Source organism: Lobosporangium transversale, assembly GCF_002105155.1.
Source record: "Lobosporangium transversale strain NRRL 3116 chromosome Unknown BCR41scaffold_76, whole genome shotgun sequence".
NCBI classification, from domain to species: Eukaryota; Fungi; Mortierellomycota; class Mortierellomycetes; order Mortierellales; family Mortierellaceae; genus Lobosporangium; species Lobosporangium transversale.
The window spans coordinates 26,408-46,028 of record NW_019029054.1 but is presented as its reverse complement, the minus strand read 5'-3'; the positions used below and the strand labels follow the sequence as shown (position 1 = coordinate 46,028).

Below are 19,621 nucleotides of genomic sequence, written 5' to 3'. Positions count from 1 at the left end.
GGTGTTCCGAAAGGTGCGATGATGTTTTGTGCTAGACTAGAGGAAGACCCAGAAGTCGAAGGACAGGCTAAATCCTCTTGGCGGATACATGTTCTCGGCCTTTTGAGTGTCTTGAGCTTTGGCTTGAAGATTGTCATGTCTACCTGGACCCCTTCACGGAAGAGTAAAAAAAAAGAAATAGAGAAAAGGAAGATAAAGGAAGTTGGAGTGAAATGTCCAAGCCGAGATAATGAATTACTACTGCTTATCTATGTCTGATTAATGCTAAACTGGAATCTGATTAAAAAAATAAATAATAAAAAATAAGAGGGAATTCATACACAAGAGCCTAGGTCAGATCGCGTCAGGTAATAGTAATGAAAAAAAAAAAAAAAAAAAAAAAAAAAAAAAAAAAAAAAAAAAAGGCGAGAAAGAGGAGAGTGAAGGAGTAAAGGAGAAAGCGCTGTTGTGTAGAAATTGTTTTTTTTTTTTTTTTTTTTTTTTTTTTTAAGTTATTGACTGCGCACAGGCATTAAAAAAAAAAAAAAAAAAAAAAAAAAAAAAAAAAGCGCAGCATATAGTGGATAATTGCATCGTAGAGCCATTAGAAACATCTTTTTGTTCATCTATTTTACTCGTTTGGCCATTTGAATGTGTCGCAGAAAAATTTTAAAGATCTCTATAATCTGTTTAAAAGCATGAAGTAAAGAAAGAAGGAATGCTATGATGGTAAAAGATCTATTGCTTGTTGTTATTACTGTTGCTGTGAATGTTGTTCTGATAGACCAGCTTGCTTCTCAAATGGCATTCCCCTGGCCTTAAAGAACGTATAGCTCAGGACTACAGTATCGACATCCGCCATATCTGGATCATTTGCGAACTCAGGATCCAAGAAGAAGAAGATTGGCATATCCACCTGCTCACCTGCCATCAATTTTTGTTCTTCGAAACAGAAGCACTGGATCTTATTGAAATGAGGCGCTACTTTGGAAGGAGTTACATTATAGGTTGCAATGCCAATCACGTCATCCTTTGATTTGTTCTTGGCTGTGTAGAATGCTAATGCTGTCTCCCCCGGCAATACTGAGACTTGGCGTTGCTGGGGTTGGAACGACCATTGCAGCGACGTTGATGTATCTGCATTAAATTTGACCTTAATGCGACGATGATTGTCGCGTGGGACCAAGCGTTCGGGTGCAAATTTTGTCTCCCCCACCATAGGCGCGCCTCCTAAGCCAGTTGCAGAACAGAACATACGATAAAGTGGCACTGCAGCGTATGAAAGCCCCAAAGTGCCTATTAGAATTGATGCTGTGTAATACAACATATCAGTGTTCTTGGCCTTTACACGTTTCCGAGACCCTAGAGCCTCTGTGAAGCCGGACGATCCGGATGGAGGAGAAGGAGGTGTGGAGACATTTGATCTGGCGTTATGGATATGATGTGTCGCTACATTAGCATTGCGCAAAGACCATGGTGAAGCAAGTCGTTGGGTCGTTGCAACTTTGTTAAACAAATGCTAAGAGCGATAAGGAGCAAAACGTCCAGTAGCAGAGGGACTATCTGTATTTAGAAAAGATAAAAAAAAAAAAAAAAAAAAGACTGTTGGACTAATTCTTCACCTACCTGGCGAGTGGATGCCAAGCGGAATGAGATACCCATTGATTTTTGTGCCATTACGATGATTTGATTGATCACAAAAATGGATCAGTGTGAAGAATAAAAAAGACTACAAACGAGCTGGATGTCCCGCAAGACCTGACTACTAGACTATGTGACTGCCACGATGTGTCGGAGTTTATTAACGATTTTGTGCATGAATTTAATTTGATGCACTTTGCTGTCCAACGGTGGACAGTGCTGTACGAGAACATCATCCTTCCTACTCCAACGCCACTGTAATACCACTAGTGCTGGCTATACCAACTACACCCTTTTGTTCTTGGCTCTTTGCCTTCAGCTGGCACCAACCTTGTTCTTATTGATCCTCTCCAGCACTTTCCTCCCCTCCTTTCTCATCACGTTTAAGTTTCGCCCTCCGGTTTTGGAACCATACTTGGATAGTCCTTCGGTCCAATTTGAGGTACTTGGCAAACGACTCACGCTCCTGCGCTGTTGGTCGCTCGTTGATCTTAAATTGATGAATCAAAAATTCGCTTTCCTCATTGGTCAGTCGTCGTCTGCGTTTAAGTGTCGATAGTACAGGAGTAAAATGATACTCTTTCTCTCCTTTGAATGCAGCTTGTGGAGACGAGTGATGATGGAAGTGTTGACCATTCTGTATGGCCTCTGAAAGCTCTTCCGAGGAATAATATTGAGGATAATGTTGGGTGCAGTACGATTGAGGGTAAAGATTGAATGCTTGAGGTTGCTGCTGGTGATGACACTGCAAGTATGTCTTGGTCCATGGGTGCGAACTCATATGGTGCTGACATGGAAAGCTTTGCGTGTAAGGGCCATTGGGCTCGCGCAGTGGCGATGGATGCAGCACAGGGTTTCTCGACTGGTCGGACAGATGGACAAGGTCCTGCGCCTGCGGCGTCAGCTGCAGCAATGGAAGCGTTTGTGGCGCTTCTCGGTGAAGCGAGTTGACCAACATCCATGCTTCAAGTTGATTACACGGAGGTGTGTAAATACCATTTGTGGAAGCGATCCCATCACTGTATTCATCCAAAAGGCAACAGGTAGATATGCTATTATTTTGTATGGTGATGGATGAAGAAGATTGAATAGGCGTTGTGGCCGTACTTTTTGCCTTCGGAGGGTCATTGAAGGCATCCCATGGATTCCGTTGGCCCTCGCGGAGCTGTTGGATCGCCATGGTTGCCTGGGAATGTTCAACCTGATTTGCCACGTCTAAGAGATTGATGGGTAGTTGCGAGCTTTGAAGATCGTAGCCCAGGGCTACAGACCTGAGGTCATGATTATCTAGACCAGCAGACCACTGCCCATTGCAAGAATCTGTTGAAAGCGAAGCTATATTCCCTGTTGGAACACTAAACAACTTCTTTTGCTTTACTTGAAATTGTGTTGCAATCTCAGACGAAAGCAAAGGCACCGCGACTGGTACCAAAGACGGCTTGCTTGATAAAATCACTGCATTGTCAGAGTTTATGGATAATATCATAGATGGTTCCTCGATTTCTGATAGTTGCAACTGCTTCTTCGCCTCTGTATTATTATAGTACTGATAAAGAGGCCATGTTGAAGCATCTCCTTCGTAGGATATCGATAACAAAGCATCAATATCTTGTGATATTGAAGTTGACGAGGCATCTAGCAGGCTACAGAAATCAACGCTGTGATTAGACAGAGATGGTTCAAATAAGTGGATAGATTAAGGTCATTATCAATATTATCATCATCGCCGTCATCAGCGACGTGTCAGTCGAAGATATATCGAAATTTGTGCAAGAGATCGTTGTTGCAAATAGATAGGGAAATATTGCCATTAATAGAAGCATTTGCCCCCTATATAATTCCTAATTCCTTGAGCACATAGCGTGGTTTTCCTATTGAAAGTGATAAATTGATGGGCTTCTCCTTTCCGATCCGCCGAAGCCTCTCCAGTCTCGATGTGCAACGTTCCATTCTACACAAGCATATCTGATCACCCTAGTGATGTGAAAACCAAAGGCTCATTCGTTACCTTGAAGCAGTTTGAGAGAGAGCATCCACGCTAGGTATCAGCAACGTCGGCTGCACAGCATCAGATTGGTTGGTATCAACAACGGTATTTGACCAAGGGCTATGATAGTCCTCGCCGGAGCTGATTGTTTGCTCAATTAAATCAGCATTTTCAGGAAAGGTTCCAGCATCGATAAAGCCCAACTCAGGCCAAATAAAGTTTTTATCTCCTTCAGCAGAATCTTGGGAACTTGACCCTTGGTATGAAATAGGACTAATGAGCTCTAGTGCGGTCAATCCTTCCTGTGGGTTATTCATATATGGAAGTGGAGGCGATAGCAAGAATAATGGGAGATTGCCTGGATCTGGATTTGGCGTAGGCAAGCCAATAAGAGGATCCCACTCAATTTCAACCAACCTGGGAGGAGATGTAGTGGCAGCATAGTTGAGAAATAAAGAGTCCATGTCCATCTGATGCAACTAGATGAAACCCGCTGAAGTTGTAGTTAGAAAAGGAAGGGCGGTAATCAAAAGGGTGGATCAACGCAAAAAAGTAGGGAGTGAGAAACCGAGGGGTGGAGAATCGTACCGCTCTTATAGAAAAAGAGTTTTTTTTATATAAAAAAAAAAAAAAAAAAAAAAGGAAAACGAAGCAGAGCAGGTAAAAGAGAAAGCAACAAGCTGGTTTATTCAAGTTGGCAGCAGAGCAATTGCTGCAAAAATCTGAGTGGAATCTCCCATCAAGGCGGTACCATCATCTTTTTTAAGTTATACAAATGAGATCTCTATTCAAATGATGGATTTGGAGCTGAACGATAGCTACTGAAGTAACTTGGGCTGTATGCTATTAAAACGATGAGCAGTAGGAAATATCAGCCTCAGAAAAGCTGATGGATTGAAAAGCCATAATTTTTTTTTTTTATACTTATTTTCCCAATATTTAATTTGAGGTTGCTAAGAAAAGTCTGACAGCTTCTCTAGGTCTTTTAGTCGCTTTTCTGCAGAATCCACGCCTTTGGCACAGGCTAAATGGTACCACCGTTTTGCTTCATTTATATTCTGTTCAACGCCCAGCCCATGCTCTAGAAAGAAGCCGGTGATATATTCAGCTTTAGGTACTCCTCGTTGCGCTGCGGCTTCCACGAATCTGAATGCTTCTTCGTCGCTCTGCTCTGCTGCTTGACCTGCACTTCCATCAAGGTAAAACCCTGCTAGCGCCAACAATGCTTCGACATGCCCGTTTTCGGCTCCTCGTCTATACCAGTGGACTGCCTGAACTGGATCTTGCGGACATCCTAAAATACCAAACTCATAACATGCTCCCAACTTGTATTGTGCTGGTGCATAGTTTGCTTGTGCTGATGCTGCGTATAGCTCAAATGCGGCGTCCTCATCCGGAACGAGACCATACTCTCTGTGTTCATGGAACTGCGCTAGTTGGTGAATCAAATAAGGGTTGTTCTGGTTTTGGTGGAGTAACGCGTCTTTAAGGTGTGCATAGTCCACATCCAAGCCGACATGTCCTACCAGTAATCTCAAAAGCGCTCTCTCGTTCCCCTGTGCTGCAGCCTTTATATACCACTGCTTCGCCACTGCTAGATCCTGTGGGACGCCAATTCCAACTTCATAATAATGCCCTAATGTATACTCGGCCTTGGCCCAGCCCCGTTTCGCTGCCTTGGAAGCCCATTCGTATGCTAGTGGTTCTGATTGGATTAATCCTTGAGGATGGCCCGTAAGATACCACCCCGAAACAGCAAGCTCTGCATCAGCATGGCCCTGCAAAGCTGCACGCTTGTACCAAGCAAATGATTGTGTGGGGTCCATGGGGAAGTGAGTGAGGCCAAGTTCATAACAGATGCCTAATTTAAATTGTGCTGGTGCGTAGCCCAGTCCTGCTGCGCGAATATAAAGTTCTTTACCATATAGTTGGAACTCTTGACAAGGACTTGTCTCCAGCTGAAGGGCGAGATGATAGTAGTGCTCAGGTCCTGTCAAAAACGTTATCCGGTTCACAGAATCCTCTGATTGAGGGTCATAAAAGTAGCGAAGATCTAATGCTTCTTTGTCGTAGCTATTGTCTCCATCGCTTTCAGGATCGCTGTCACTTTCGTTTCTAATGTCTTTGCTGTCCATCGACGTCGTGATAAGCGGAAAAGCAGCTACACTCTTAGCTGCCAAATTATTTTGCCGTAGATATATATCATCATCGCTGATATAAGCTTCGTTATCTCCGTCGTGTTGCCTATCACGGTGTATCCCCTTCAAAAAATGCTTCTTAAGGCTCTTTCCGGTTTTAGTAGCGAACAGAGTACCTTTAGAGACTGAGTTTTGGGAATATTGTTTCAATTGTGCAGCCTTCCCAAGAATACGCTTCATCCAGCGAGCAGATTTTTGATTGTCATTGTCTTTTTGTGCGGAACTTGAGTTCGGTTGTATTACCGGAGAAGCGTCTGGGCAGAATCGTGGACATGCTGTTGAAGTCCGACCCACAAAATGACTATCCATGGTTCGTTGATTGCCATCCAGCAGAGAAGAATTGCGGTGATCAAGGGAGGAATGGGCACGAGAAGAGGAGGAAGAAGATGGATAAAGTAATGATGATCGCTTGCGATGGCGGCGAGTACGATGTGATGAGATAGAAGTTGAAACGGATAATGCCGTTGTGCTATTACTAGAGATATTACTATTGATGTTGTTGTTGCAGGTAGTGGTATTGTAGTTACTTGTGTCATGAATGGTTGAGGGATGCGAGGATTCGTCGTCATTATTATTGCTATTGTTGCTGTTAGTGTTGTACTGCCTAAGTTCCTCTGCGATAATAGCTTCGTTTTGGATATTGGCCCTGTCGATGTTTCCACCGGGAGTATTGAAAGTGGAAGAAGAAACAAAAGCAGAAGTAGGCGTTGATGCTTCTGAACTTTGATGGTAACGATTAGGGCGGTTTGCTCGTTTTTCTAAATACTTTTTGACACTCTTCACGAACGCCATTTTTTTTTTTACTCCTTGTGGAAATGATAATGATCTTTCAAAATAAAATAAAAAATGCAAAAGAAAAGCAACAAACGAACAGAAATGGCTCGTCACTTTCTTCACAGGGAAGAGTATCGCATAGACAGCTTTAAGTATAGTGGTAAGAACATAAAAAAAGGGGGGGGGAGGAAGAGAATCAAGGACGAATGCAATTGACCTGAATTCGGTTTTTTGAGGGTCCTGGGGATATCCCCCTTGCCGTACCATGATCATAAATAAAAAAAGAAAATACCAGTACTCATGTCATCGGCATTGTCAGCATGGTTCTCATTTTCAGCCTGTACCAATGCCAAGAATCTTTAGAAATGGTAAATCTAAGGGCAAAAGCAGGAGAAAGATTGGGATAGGGGAGGGACATCGACAATAAATCGGACATCACTCCACCCCCTCATGCAATTTTAAGCATGCATGTCGTTCCTGGCGTTGATCCTTCCACCCCAAGTGTTCTGGTAGTGCAACTGTTTGGTGTTGATTATCTCAGATATTCCATGAAGCATGGCGGTAACCCTTGGTCTCGCTTAACATTTTTTATGTAAAGTGTCATCCACCAGTCCTTTAAGAAAGAGGTAAACTGATTGTTTAATTTCACGATAAGAAGAGCAATCAATAGCAATCATGCTTCGAATGAATTGACCTGTGAATAATGGCCAGCCTGTAATTTAACATGTGAACGGCAAGTGCTAAAAAACCAAGGCTTGCCGTATCCTGCTTTCATGGTGTCCGTTCTTTTTATTTAATTTTTTAACGGTCCTCAGCCCACTCGTTCTCCTTCTTGATTTGAGCCTCTTCCTCAGGCGTAAAATCATTGACAATGTTGAAGGCCATCCGAATCTCCTCGGGCGTTTTGCCCTTAATAATATTGGCCACTGTCTTACATCCTACATCGAGTAAGGGCTTGATATCTAAGTAATTGGCAGCAAGAATGATCTCAAACAGCATCTCTTGGTCCACTTGCATAAACTTCCTATCCCATTCCTCAATATCATTGGAACGCTTGCGAGGATCATCTGACTCGTCCTGAACTTGAATAGGATCGTTCCTATGGTGCTCACAGTATTCAATAACCTTTGTCAGCACAGCAGACGACACATTGGGTAGAGGAATGGGTGCATCACTCTCACCCACATCTTCAATCATGTTTTTGATGAGAATGGATCGCTCAGCGACCTCCTTATCAACCTTGAACTGTTGATTATCCAGTGAGACAAGTGTGATAGTCATGGTAGAGTTGATTTCAGTTGGTTTTGTAATGGGGGAATGATTAAGAGAGGGATTACAAATTTATTTACACAATGAAATGCGATAGGTTTTAGGCTCTAAAGGGGTAAGAGGAGTAAGGGAGTAAAGGAGTGAGGGAATGAAGGAGTGAGGAATAAGGGAGTGAGGGAAGTAGGGAAGTAAGGGGAGTGGAGCGAGGAAAAAAAAGAAGAGAATAGAAAAAATTGCGCTTTTTTTTTGTAATGTGCCTGTGGCGCTCTTCCGTCTTCGCCACTCACCGCGAAAAGTTTATTTAATCGTTTATCAAATGAATTACTTCTTGTTGCGATGCTTCTTGAATAATGGGTGGTGTTCAGCTTTGTTCTTGTCCTTATCCTTCAAATTGACCGCCTTGTTATATTCAATATATGCCATCTGATCTCCTCCACTTAAGCTCTTGAGCCCTCCTACTGTGCGCTTCGCCCCGTTAGAACCACCAGCAACTGAACCCACATGGCTCAGTACTGATCCTCCACCTGCACCGCTGCGTCGGCTTGTGTTTCCCGTTAGATCATCCGCATCTGGCTCTACATCATCATTCAAGTCCGCTTCACTCTCCTGGGCCAGCAACACTGACTGGAGCAGACTCAGTTGTTCTGCAGGTGTAGAATAGACAAGATCTTGTTCTTGATCCATACCATCCAGATTCGTAATCACTTTAAATGCATAGCCTTGGTCAATCAAGAACTGTTGACGCTTGGTTGAATAGTACATTTCTTGCGTATCCTTCGACACCAACGAATAAAAGAATGCATTGAAACCTTCGTCGTTCCTACGCTTGGCTCTTAAAATTCGCCCTAAACGCTGCGCCTCTTGACGACGTGAGCCATAATGAGACGACACCTGAATCAGACACGTAGCTTCTGGTAGATCAATCGATGTGTCTCCAACTTTGGACAAAAAGATCGTATTAATCTTGGGGTTATGTTGAAAATTCTGTAAGATGCGGACACGTTCCTGTTGACTGGTTTCACCATAGATGAATGGCTTCATCAGTTTCTGTGCGTATGCTACCAATGCATATACATTGTCTGAGAAGACAATAATCTTGTCACCACGCTCTTCATGGTATCTAATTAGATATTGGCACGCTTGAAACTTATTGGGATTCATAACATACAACAGTGTTCTTTTCCTAGAATTTTCACGCAGATATTCTCGGTAGAAGGCTGGAGTCATCGGACACCAGACTTCTGCACATTGCACATTGGCAATATGTCCTTTTGAGGCTAAATCCATCCAGTTAGCCTCGTACAACTTGGGGCCGATCAAGAAGTTAAGATCGTCGATTTTCTCGTCTTCTCGAACAAGAGTTGCGGTAAGGCCCAGCTTGGCATGAGCAGCAATCGTTGTCAGGACCTTGCGGAACATGTTTGCGGGAACGACATGTACCTCGTCCAACAACAGAAATCCCCACTCTCGACTCTTTAAAAAATTCATCATCTTTTGCGAATCATGTGAGCGGTTACGGGTATTGGCAACCATGCTATATGTTGATATAACAATACCAGCAGCACCCAGAAATTTTTCTTTTTGATCTGACGTGAACACGGCGATTTGATGAGGTTTGATGTTGGACCACAGCAAGAACTGCTGCCTCCATTGTAGGACTGATACGGATGACGTACATAGCACCAAAGTGCTCTTTTTGACCGTGCAAGCCGCTGTGATACCAACAAGGGTTTTTCCTGCTCCACAAGGTAACACAATAATGCCTGATCGAGCACGACCGTTGCCAAACATCTTACTAAGCGATTTTTCTTGATACTATAGCATATAAGAGCGAGCTCACTAAATGTCAGTCCAAACATTATAGTATAGCTAGTGCTTGCATACTTTCTAGCACTCCTTTACAACTTCATAGGAAGGTTGGGACACTTACGGGACGAATGACAGTAATAGGCTTAAGATCAATCTCAAGATCAGGATTCAAAGTGTCATTCCTGAAATCGTATTCTTCTAGCATGGGATAGTCAAGTTCATTACACCTCTTCTTCACAGTCTAATGAAGAGCATAAAAATCCCATAATAAATAAATGAATAGCATGTTGATGTGAGAATGACAAAAAGAAAGCAAAACTCTTGAGAATACTCACTTCAACTGATGAGGAACTGATTTCGAATGAGTGAACGTCATCACTTTCAACATCATCATCATCCTTATCCAACCCAACAACTGCAAAGATTTCATCTCCATCTTGTCCTGCTGTGGCCCCAGCTGCTGCTGACGCTCCAGCCGCTACTTTATTAGGATCTGGGATATCTTTCTTTACGCCTGGGATTAACAAATCCTTCGCGTTCGGTGCCTTCCCAGTGATCAATGCACCATTCTGATTGGTTTCTTCTTCTCCTATTAGTCGTGCCTCTTTAATAATAGGATCTCGAAGCAATTTTTGTAACATCTCAGGGTGCGAAGATTCCACGAAGTATCGGTTGTGCTTCAAGACCAACTTGACTTTGCCATAGGATAGTGTACAGTCCCGAATCAGACCCAATATACTCTCAGGAACGGGTACTTTGGAAAGACGACTCAAAACCTCGATGATGTCTTCGGTCTCTAGTCCGACAGATACCGCAGCATAAAGTGAATACGGAGTTAACTTGTACTCATGGATATGAGAGGGCCTAGCAATGAGAGCGGAGAAGTATGATAAAAGCATCATGTAAGCGATGATTGGGATGGAAGCTAGTTAGCTGCTTCTGATTTTTTTTATTCCTACCTGCTGACCGGTTCACCAATTGTAATAAGAAAATCAATAGCCTTTTCAGCAATGGGTGAAAACCCTTCCAAGATAATATGTCCGTCCTCAGTAATCCATAATGGCCGTGATTCATGGTCTTGCTTAAGTGGGAGCCAGGTGTAATCATGGTCTCCAAATATATAGGAGACACTGTCTCTTTGAAAGCTGTGTGATTGGGCCACAGCGTCCATAGTAGCATGTTTGGGGACTGAGAAAGGAAATACAAAAAATTTTAAGATTAGATGCGTCTACTGTTGTATTCCATTAATACAACTATTATTGAAAATTCAGCGACAATTACCAACAAGTTTCTCAGAAAAATCCTCGTCAATATCTTGATCCTCTGGTACTCCTACGTCATGGATGGGTCCATCATCTCGTCGCCGTCTTTCATGAATAACATCTATATTTTCGTAAAAACGCAACATCTTATTAAAATGTTACTTAGTACATATTTCCTGTAATATGCAGTTGAGATATGTCGAGTGGAGATGTCACCAATCCATTGTTATCCAACTATAGCTCTACACACATACCTCCCGTTGGGCCTCGCTTTTGTCCCATAGTTAATGTATAGCTTGAATAAATGGGTTTAATTGAAAAAGAATGAAGGATGAGCAAGACAAAATTAGGTTTTTGATGATTTCAGGGTTCAATTAAACAGCCTCTGTTCTTTTTAATGTTCTCTGTTCTCTCTCTCAATTTTTTTTTTTTTTTTTTTTTTTTTTTTTTAAAAAAAAAAAAATGAATGTGTAAAGAGTAGAGAGGTAAAAGAGAAAAGAAAATTGCATTGAGCATTACAAAGAACTGGAGTTTATATACATGATTTGCTTAAGGGCAAGAATCAAATGAAAAGTGCTGCGCAATATTTTTTTTTGTATTACAAATCTCATCTCACTCTACAGGTGTCATCTCAAGCCCAGAACTTTTCCTTTTGCGGGTCATGGGCTGACTTGAGCCAGATAATAAATCCAATCCTGCAGTACGAGTAGTCGGTGTGGTCGATGTCGAAGTACTACTAGACCCAATTTGGGCTAAGCCCCCTGATGTACCTATAGGAGCAAATGACTGAGAACTCTTGAAGTTCTTGATTATGAATTCGACCTCTGACATCATAGCCTGTGCCATATGATAAACTTCAGTATCCTCATTATTATACATAATGGCGTTCATAAACATCAGTAGGACATCCCGGTGGAACTCATCTGCGTTTGTAATTTGCTATATTAAATATGTTAAACAGTTTAAAACGTAAGTTAAGAATTGAATTAGGTGGTGCTTCCAAATTACTAGTCGAAGTCTATGTCAAATGGCGTTGCTTGATGCCTTCCTATGCATTTTGAATCAACTTACACCATCACGGATACGCTCCTTGATACTCTTGAGATCCATGGGTCGTTTGATCATATAGTAGTAACCAGGTGCATCCTGTTCTTTAATTGGCTGCATAAATACGGCTCCAAATCGATGATTAGCAATGTCAGACCAAATCATCATCAGAATTTTTTTCCATTTCTTGTCATCCATCTGAGGCCGTATAACATGATCGGACGATATATTGGTGTTGACACCATCTGTAGCTTCACTGTCTGTGCTGTTATAGCCTCCATCTTCATTAATATCAACCGCATTGGCTGTCCCACGAGTAGAACGCCTTCTACGCTTTCCGGGCACGGTACTTGTTTTAATCTTCTTTGGTTTCCTAGCTGCTTTGGTGGTTGATCCAGCTACATCTTCATCTCCGCTGGTTGCGCCTTCATGTCCTGTATCTTCTCCGTCGTGATCGTGATCGTGGCTGAGACTATGCTCTGCCTCGTTAATCTTCTCTGATCCTACTAGGAGAGGTTTTAAATTAAGCTCTTCCTCTTTTTTCAATGTTTCTTCAGTATTCTCATGCAATTCTGGTGTTTTTTCCCGTGAAGAAGCCTTCTTCGAATCTTCCTCAGTCTCTTCCTTGTCCTTTATCTCGGACTCCGTCATCATCTCGTCGTCTTTACGCTTGCCCTGTTTTTCGACATTGGCTTCTTCATCAATAGCTTCATTTTTCAGTTGTGTATTGGTCTCCGGGGCCTGCTCCCCTCCACTGGGTGCAATATCTATCTCCTCATGGATGGCTCCAGACTGCAATAAATCTGATTCTGATCCTAGCGATTCGTTCAAATGTTGTCTGTCTTTTAAGGCGCTAACTGTATCTGGTTTCCCATAATGCATCTCAGCGATTTTAGGCATTGCGTTATTCTCAGGTATCGCGTCGGATTTTAGTGGCTCTTGTTCTGTAGCGTCGCTCATTTCAATATCCACTGTCCCTTGAACAAGCGTTGGCGCTGCACTTGATGAGATGCTATTACTGAATTCTATAGAGGCGTCTTGTGGTGTTTGTTGCGATCCAGCTACATCTTCCATATTCACATCCTCTTCTAGTTGGGAAATTTCTTCCGATTGTATAGTTGTGGGTGTTGCCTTTAAAGAGATTTCATCTTCATTAGAGAGGATTGTTACTTGTTCGGAATTCAGCGCACTCTGTGGTAAGGGAGCTTCAGATGACGATGTAAGAGCGAAAGGCTCTATTGTGTTGATGTCAGATGATGAGGTTGTGGCATTGTTACCATCGCCTTCTTGATGCAGCTGCGAATGCGAATCATCCGTATTAGCAGTTATTGAGGTGTCACTATTATTCGTAGGTGCTTCGTTTTCAGATATGAGTGGAGGTGGATTCTTTTTCAGCTCTTCAGCCAATTGGCTATCCCATTTGCCTTGACGAATCTCTTCGAGCTCCGTTACCAATGCTCTAAACCTTTCTTCATCCTTCCGAATTAGCGCCTTGATCTCCAATATCCGTTGATTATAAAGTTGTCCGGCAAGCTTTACTACAGAGGGGATATCTTTTTTTTTTTTTTTTTTTTTTTTCGTACAAAGATAACGAAATTACTTTGCAGGTTCAAATAAAATTGTAGGAGGATGGTTGGCTGTACGGCTCCTATTGACAAAAATGACATAAATACCTTGTGAAGCTGAAGATCCTGCCTCACCGCGCGATTGCTTTGATCGCCTATCGGAATTGTATTTGTTAGTACACATTAATAAATATTCAGAGCAAAGTAGAGTAACACAGTATAACTGCACAGTCATCATTATGAAAATCTAAACATGGTTTTGCTCTTATCTTACGTTTCGGCTTCCAGGTTCTTTAAGAGGTGGGTATATTGAGTGGCACAACTCTAGTTGCCAATGTTTTGAGAACAAGTAAGTTAGTCTTACGACATCTGTGCTAACATACTTTCTGCCATTGTGACACATCAATTAAGAGACAAAAAAAAATGTTGAGGTGTGAAACCGTGTGAAGGTTCAATTCAATCGTCAATCGCACCTTTTGTGAGAAAAAGTTGTTAGAGCGATGAACTTGGGGATGTCCCTTGATGGTGCGTGCAATTGCAACCCAGTCGGTGCCGCCGCATTTGTAGATTGCTTGTGCAAGAATCAAGTTTTCGAGAACAGACCAGGGTTCAGAGTCACTTTTAACATCTGTGGAAGTGGGATCGGCCATGATTTGAGAATGTTATGGAGGTCTTTAAAATGAAATGTGTAAAAGTAGTTTTAACTAGGAGAGCTAGAATGGCTTGGCTTGATATAGCATTGTTTTTGTGACAGCTCATCTAATAAGTACATATTTTAATTTATTCATCAAACAACGATGCAAGACCCTCGCCAATGTCGTCATGCTCCTCAGAATCTAGCACAGACTTTGAAGGGCGGTCATACTTTACATCAATAGTCCTACCAGGCGTAGGATTATCGCCAACCAACTTCTGCTTAAACCACTCTGACTTTGCAACCTACATTAAAGACCATATAGAGTTAGATCTCTGAACGATTTTCCTTCCGGTAACAGCAAGAACACAAGGCGAGATTTGTGATGATCTTACTCCAATAATGCTTTGCAAAAAGTTTTTCACAAGTGCATGTTTTTTAGTTCGATTACTGGTGGATTTTGCAAGCTCCTGCTCGAATTCCTAGAACGATAAAGAAATGCAATATAATTAATGTAAACTTATTCTATATTCTACAAGACCCTTTTATCCGTGAAGTTGAATTGCGCTGATTTACCTCAAGACGTTGAATGTCTGCACCTAACGCCTGTTGAAAAACTGCCTTGGGCGCTATATCATACGGACGAACCTCAACATAAACTTCCGTGATAAGTTGAATTAATTTTTCTTGGCCCTCTTGATGATAAGGATCGTGGATGGCTTCCATTGCTGCCTTAAGAACCATTGCTGAAAATGCACCAATGATATCTTTTGTCCCGGGGGAATTCTGGACCAATACAACCAGAGTACGCTGAATGGCATCCACTGCGCGTACACATGCCTTTGTGTCCTTGAGAGTCACAATGTGACACAATAGAGTGATGACGGCTTGTGCAATGGCCTGTCTTGATAAAATAGATAACGCTAGGGGCGTGATTTCTTTCTGCATGATCGTAGAGGCTGTTGCGCTATTTCCAGGATCTTGAATCATAGGCTTTTGCTTACCAAACTCCAAAATTGAACAAACAAAGCTAGCAACGTCTCGCGTAAGGTCTCGCAGCATTGCTTCTCTGGCAATTCCATCTGAAATATCCACGTCTTCACTGTCTCCTTCATCCTCCATTTCATCTATGACCAATCCCTCTTCAGATGCCAAAGCCCAGTCATTACGTAAGCGTTGATCCAGATACGAAAATAAATGCATCAATAGATGCGAAAGGACTGAGTCCATGTAGGGTTCTGGGCAGTTCTTAACCAGCGGCTGTACCGCATAGTTAATAAGAAATCTTAATTGACGATTATTGATAAAGTCCACATGCTCAAATAACGATTGCTCCAACATAACCTGCAATGATGGGGTCGCATAGAACGAGGATCCGAGTAGCGAGATTTGAGCAAGGACTCGATAGGATTGATCTCTCAGCACAGCCAACCAAATTTTAATATCCAATGCCAATTTGACTAGGTCTGATTCGGCAGATCGTCCAAAGAAAGCGCTGGGTGCTGTCTTTCCTGTCACTAATACGATCTTGTCTTCTGCTGAGAGCGATAAGATGTGGTCCCTAATATCCGTATTCACGTTCGTCCATACCTGTTCATTGCATATGGCGTTTAGAGAACGCATTGTTGAAAACAAATTGGGCATGATCGAGCTTAGATGAAATGCCCAGGGTTCCATCGTGTGAGGGTTTTTAACATCAATAGTCTCCTTCATGAAAGTGTGTAAAGCCTCAACCAGACTCTTTATCTGTCGACGTTGGATAATTGTCCCCTTTAGTTGGTTGATTTCCACTGGTTGAAGGGTTTTGGAGGCTGCTGTGCATAGGTCATCCACCCCAACATATGTTAAAAATGCTCGTGGAGTTGATAATGCTTCCGTTACGCTCGTCGACTGAAAGTCGATAATTACGGGTAGGACGACTTTTTCAAAGATAGCAGTCTGGTTTACTGGTAAATCTGAATTGAATCCAATAACTAACAGAAAACTTTGGAGAGTTTTCTTGAGGCCTTGTGTAATAATGTTTTGTTCAACCAAACGCTGAATTGCAGACTCAATCTCACCATAGATTGGATAGAGTATATTAGGGATTGCCCTACCAATCTTAACAAGGGTATTTGCAGCCATGTCACTCATTCGGGCGCCATTCGAAAGGGACTTATCTAATGAAGGATATTCAACGGCCTTGAATAGCTAGGTACAATTATATAGAAAATAATAATGAGTACCAATTTGAGTGCAGAAAGCCCCCCAGACGATTGCCCTTGCGAGCCTATATTTCTTTATCACACCTTATCCAATGAACGGTATAGCAGCGTTGAATTTTGCTTAAACATATCTGAGAACGCTGGAATAGATGCGAGAACTCTTTCTAGAGCTACAGAGCACTATGAATAAGATAAAAAACAAAAAGTTATCAATATGGAGAGCATGGTTAACAGTGCGCAGATGTAGTAAATAGCAAACCTTATACCTTGCCGTCATACTCGATGATAACACTAAGAACAGAATTCATGCCCCCAAGCAACTGTGTAGATTGAGGATGAGCTTTATTGGACATGATCTCTGTCAGACTGGATACTGTTGTTTCCATGAGTGTGAGAGTACCATCAAAGACCTTGAACTGTGATGTTTCCTTGACTATGGTGTAAGCATTTTTTTTTTTTTTTTTTCTGTAAGAATGAGGACTACCCGTGTTAAAAGACAGAATTTATTAATTTGAATATCGTAGCACATACCGTTTTCGAAAGGAAACTCCATCATGAGGACCTCGGAGACTCGGTTTGCTACCCAAAAGAACGCGTCTAGTGGCTAGACGATGCGAAATGTACAGACATATTAGTATCCTTACCAACAGTGCTTTTGTCTGAGTATGCCATATCTATATGCGCACCTACTATGATTGGCACAACGAGGCGGATCACATCGGCCGCCCTCTGGAAGAGTTGCAAAGCTCTCCCTTGAAATTCAGAAAAGGAGTCGAAGTCAATAATGGCAAAATGTTTATAAATAGGGTCCCGATTCCATCGGTTCTTGATGTCCTTTGCTAGATGGGCAGAGTATATTTCCAAGAGCTTTGGAGCAAATGAACACACGACAGAGTTCTATACAGCATATAAAGTGTGGATGCGATAAGACTTCATAGGACAAAAAAATATAATAAAAATACATAGTTGTCAAATGCTGCCCTACCTTTGAAAATGTTTCATGACGCAAGATAGTTGACCAGAAAAATGTCACAATTGATACTATTAAGACTGAGGGATGGGACGCCATCGAGTGTAATAGCTGAAGAAGTCTAAACAAGGGATTAATACACAGATTTTCAAGGCTAAAACCTCTTTAATCTAGCTATCCAAATGCATTATTTAACTTACATGAATAGATCTTTAGGAGCGTGTGTATTGCGCTTTGCGCAAAGCTGTTGTTCTCCAAGATTGACGGTGGCCTGTTACAGATGAATCAGCAGAACGTTTGTTTGGTTAATAATGAACATTTGCCTATATCATCGTTCAAGGGTATTTGTGTAGAGATTTACCCATACCTGCACCATTTTTTGTACAAACTCATAGGCTCCTCCTTGCACAAGCTGTGTAGCGTACATCAGATAAGCTCTTGATATCAAATCCATTCCACCTTGGTCCAAGACCGGCCAAAGAACTTCATTTCTCTCCACATCTGTCATGTTTCTGCATGCTAAGGAATCATAACACTCTGCGCCAGCCTAATTATATAATGATAAATAAAAAAAGTAGATTTAAACGCATGTTAAAGTTAATGACTTTCGAGATTTGATAGAGATGGAAAAACATGAGGCTTAAGCTATCATTTACCAAACGGATCTTTATGGAAGGCGACAACAGAGTCTGACAGATAAGCTGGACAATAGGAGATGATGCGATTGTACTGTATCAAAATAATATGGCAAACGATATGCTCATCAATACCAACAGAATATCGCGGAGGAAATGGTTCATTTCCATGTATCTACGATTGACCTTTCCCTTGATAACTTACGGACAGAGGATCCAGTCCAAAGTTACTGCAAGCGTTTTCAAAGCTGCGACTGCGAGCTTTTCATCCTTTAGCGTTATGGTCTGTGGGGAAAGGATGATTAATTTAGTTTGTAGGATCTCTGCTGCTATCAATATTGTACTTGTCATTTCTTAAGCTTGTTTCCATTGTTCCATTACCTCTGATTGGCAATGGGGTAGAATGTCCTGCAGTAGGCTGCTTATTCGCTTGGTCCAGCCTTCATTACCTTCCTCGCCATACATAAATTCTATATCCTTTTTGCCTCTATCCCACCCATCTGGATACAGCTTCTTCAATATATCTTGGCTCGCCATGATCTCCAAAAGCCCTGTCCTCAATTCCTGTTGTCTTAGCGCTGCTAGCGGATCATTGTAAATCCAAACATCCTCGCAAATCGATTTTAAAATCAGCAATACCATTTCTTTTCCTAATTCCTACGATACGTAATTGAAATATTAATCTCTTTTTTTTATAAAAAAAAAAAAAAAAAAAAAAAAAAAAAGAAATGTGTCTACTAGTTTCCAAGAATATAACGCCTCCTTTACTTTATTTTTTATGAAGCGGAGGGGTTTTCTTACATCTTTAAAGAACTGCTCTTTCAGGAAAGTATTCATACTAGGCCAATAAAGGGGCCATTCACGCTCTGCAATTGCCACGAAAAGACGCGCCACTTTTTCCTTTATAAATGACTGTTCCTCTAGCATTGGCTTGAGGCCCTGTGTTTGAGGCAATGGAGTGATGAGAACGAAAGAAGTAGCGTTAGCTACGGCTGTGATTGAAGACAATACTTAGGCATTTATATTGGATATATATGAGCTACTGGCTCAATGTACCTCTGATATAAGCGACATAGCGCCTTGCTTGAGCGACTCCTTCGTCTCTTGAATTAAAGTGTCATCAGTCCAACGATAGCGAACACAGTATTCCATGAGTCCTACCCCAAAGTGGCGTAGTACATCTGGTTGCTGTTTGTCTTTGTGTGCGAGGTAATATCCATACATGGGTGCCGCTGCATGACGCCTCATATCCTCGCAAAACTGAAGTGGAGGTAAATGAAGAAGCAGTCAATTATAGAGCATACTAATATTAATAACTGTCAGCTATTTTGCGATCATTGTAATTTTTTTTGTCCATACATCTTCCGCTTGTCGGCGAGCTTCATTTGCACTGGTTGGGTTGTGAATCGTTTCTAATGCCTGTATAAGACTTCTCAAAGCTAATTACATTGTGTAAATTAGAGTGCTGTCAACAGTAAAACAATAGAATATGTCTTCACTTGACTTCTATACATGTATACAACTCTTACTAGCCTCATCCATCTTGATCTGATCTAATGTGCTGCAAAAGAGAAGTCTCCTTTCTTTCATAATTTTAATTTTATTGTGTCATGGCCTATTTGGCAATAAGGTTTATTCAGATCAAGT

The 19,621-nt window shown here is 41.7% G+C and overlaps 7 protein-coding genes across 7 annotated transcripts; all 7 read right to left on the bottom strand.

Moving 5' to 3' along the window:
• Window positions 1-765: 765 nt before the first annotated feature.
• On the bottom strand, window positions 766-1,704 carry BCR41DRAFT_382497 (cytochrome c oxidase assembly protein CtaG/Cox11-domain-containing protein; the record flags this gene model as incomplete). Its single annotated transcript, XM_022027364.1, has 2 exons — window positions 1,606-1,704; window positions 766-1,498 (listed from the first exon to the last, which is right to left on the bottom strand). Coding segments are annotated over exons 1-2 (783 nt in total), but the record flags the coding sequence as incomplete, so codon positions are not given.
• A 286-nt stretch (window positions 1,705-1,990) lies between these two features.
• Window positions 1,991-2,170, bottom strand: BCR41DRAFT_287761 (Homeodomain-like protein; the record flags this gene model as incomplete). The annotated part of the gene is made up of 1 exon (XM_022020297.1): window positions 1,991-2,170. A coding segment is annotated over one exon (180 nt), but the record flags the coding sequence as incomplete, so codon positions are not given.
• A 2,244-nt stretch (window positions 2,171-4,414) lies between these two features.
• On the bottom strand, window positions 4,415-6,747 carry BCR41DRAFT_364755 (hypothetical protein). The gene has a single exon (XM_022026075.1). The coding sequence runs from the start codon at window positions 6,595-6,597 to the stop codon at window positions 4,561-4,563; it is 2,037 nt and encodes a 678-aa protein (XP_021875547.1). The 5' UTR covers window positions 6,598-6,747; the 3' UTR covers window positions 4,415-4,560.
• Window positions 6,748-7,184: 437 nt separating this feature from the next.
• Window positions 7,185-8,065, bottom strand: BCR41DRAFT_364754 (S-phase kinase-associated protein 1A-like protein). The gene has a single exon (XM_022026074.1). It carries the CDS (start codon window positions 7,858-7,860, stop codon window positions 7,381-7,383), a length of 480 nt encoding a protein of 159 aa, XP_021875546.1. The 5' UTR covers window positions 7,861-8,065; the 3' UTR covers window positions 7,185-7,380.
• A 104-nt stretch (window positions 8,066-8,169) lies between these two features.
• Window positions 8,170-11,340, bottom strand: BCR41DRAFT_343219 (P-loop containing nucleoside triphosphate hydrolase protein; the record flags this gene model as incomplete). Its single annotated transcript, XM_022022325.1, has 7 exons — window positions 11,174-11,340; window positions 10,939-11,040; window positions 10,617-10,845; window positions 9,993-10,521; window positions 9,779-9,898; window positions 8,373-9,663; window positions 8,170-8,339 (listed from the first exon to the last, which is right to left on the bottom strand). Exons 1-7 carry the CDS (start codon window positions 11,199-11,201, stop codon window positions 8,170-8,172), a joined length of 2,469 nt encoding a protein of 822 aa, XP_021875545.1. The 5' UTR covers window positions 11,202-11,340.
• A 106-nt stretch (window positions 11,341-11,446) lies between these two features.
• Window positions 11,447-14,226, bottom strand: BCR41DRAFT_329528 (hypothetical protein). Its single transcript, XM_022021729.1, has 5 exons — window positions 14,005-14,226; window positions 13,806-13,855; window positions 13,640-13,686; window positions 11,991-13,519; window positions 11,447-11,858 (listed from the first exon to the last, which is right to left on the bottom strand). Exons 1-5 carry the CDS (start codon window positions 14,179-14,181, stop codon window positions 11,532-11,534), a joined length of 2,130 nt encoding a protein of 709 aa, XP_021875544.1. The 5' UTR covers window positions 14,182-14,226; the 3' UTR covers window positions 11,447-11,531.
• Window positions 14,227-14,303: 77 nt separating this feature from the next.
• BCR41DRAFT_364751 (armadillo-type protein) lies at window positions 14,304-19,555 on the bottom strand. Its single transcript, XM_022026073.1, has 17 exons — window positions 19,504-19,555; window positions 19,334-19,413; window positions 19,031-19,234; window positions 18,776-18,913; window positions 18,356-18,631; window positions 18,180-18,259; window positions 17,996-18,068; window positions 17,707-17,886; window positions 17,540-17,610; window positions 17,355-17,460; window positions 17,060-17,266; window positions 16,901-16,973; window positions 16,636-16,802; window positions 16,454-16,549; window positions 14,742-16,355; window positions 14,561-14,647; window positions 14,304-14,470 (listed from the first exon to the last, which is right to left on the bottom strand). Exons 1-17 carry the CDS (start codon window positions 19,514-19,516, stop codon window positions 14,312-14,314), a joined length of 3,624 nt encoding a protein of 1,207 aa, XP_021875543.1. The 5' UTR covers window positions 19,517-19,555; the 3' UTR covers window positions 14,304-14,311.
• Window positions 19,556-19,621: the final 66 nt, after the last annotated feature.

Excerpts from the sequence above, each read along its gene's own strand:
- BCR41DRAFT_364755 (XM_022026075.1), bottom strand. The coding sequence starts at position 6,597 with ATGGCGTTCGTGAAGAGTGTCAAAAAGTATTTAGAAAAACGAGCAAAC.
- BCR41DRAFT_364754 (XM_022026074.1), bottom strand. The coding sequence starts at position 7,860 with ATGACTATCACACTTGTCTCACTGGATAATCAACAGTTCAAGGTTGAT.
- BCR41DRAFT_329528 (XM_022021729.1), bottom strand. The coding sequence starts at position 14,181 with ATGGCCGATCCCACTTCCACAGATGTTAAAAGTGACTCTGAACCCTGG. Across the intron at positions 13,856-14,004 it reads ACAACTTTTTCTCACAAAAG|AGTTGTGCCACTCAATATAC; the intron begins GTGCGATTGACG and ends ATTGGCAACTAG. Across the intron at positions 13,520-13,639 it reads AGGATCTTCAGCTTCACAAG|ATATCCCCTCTGTAGTAAAG; the intron begins GTATTTATGTCA and ends AAAAAAAAAAAG.
- BCR41DRAFT_364751 (XM_022026073.1), bottom strand. Across the intron at positions 17,461-17,539 it reads GCTCCTAAAGATCTATTCAT|ACTTCTTCAGCTATTACACT; the intron begins GTAAGTTAAATA and ends TCCCTTGTTTAG. Across the intron at positions 14,471-14,560 it reads TTTTGCAAAGCATTATTGGA|GTTGCAAAGTCAGAGTGGTT; the intron begins GTAAGATCATCA and ends TCTTTAATGTAG.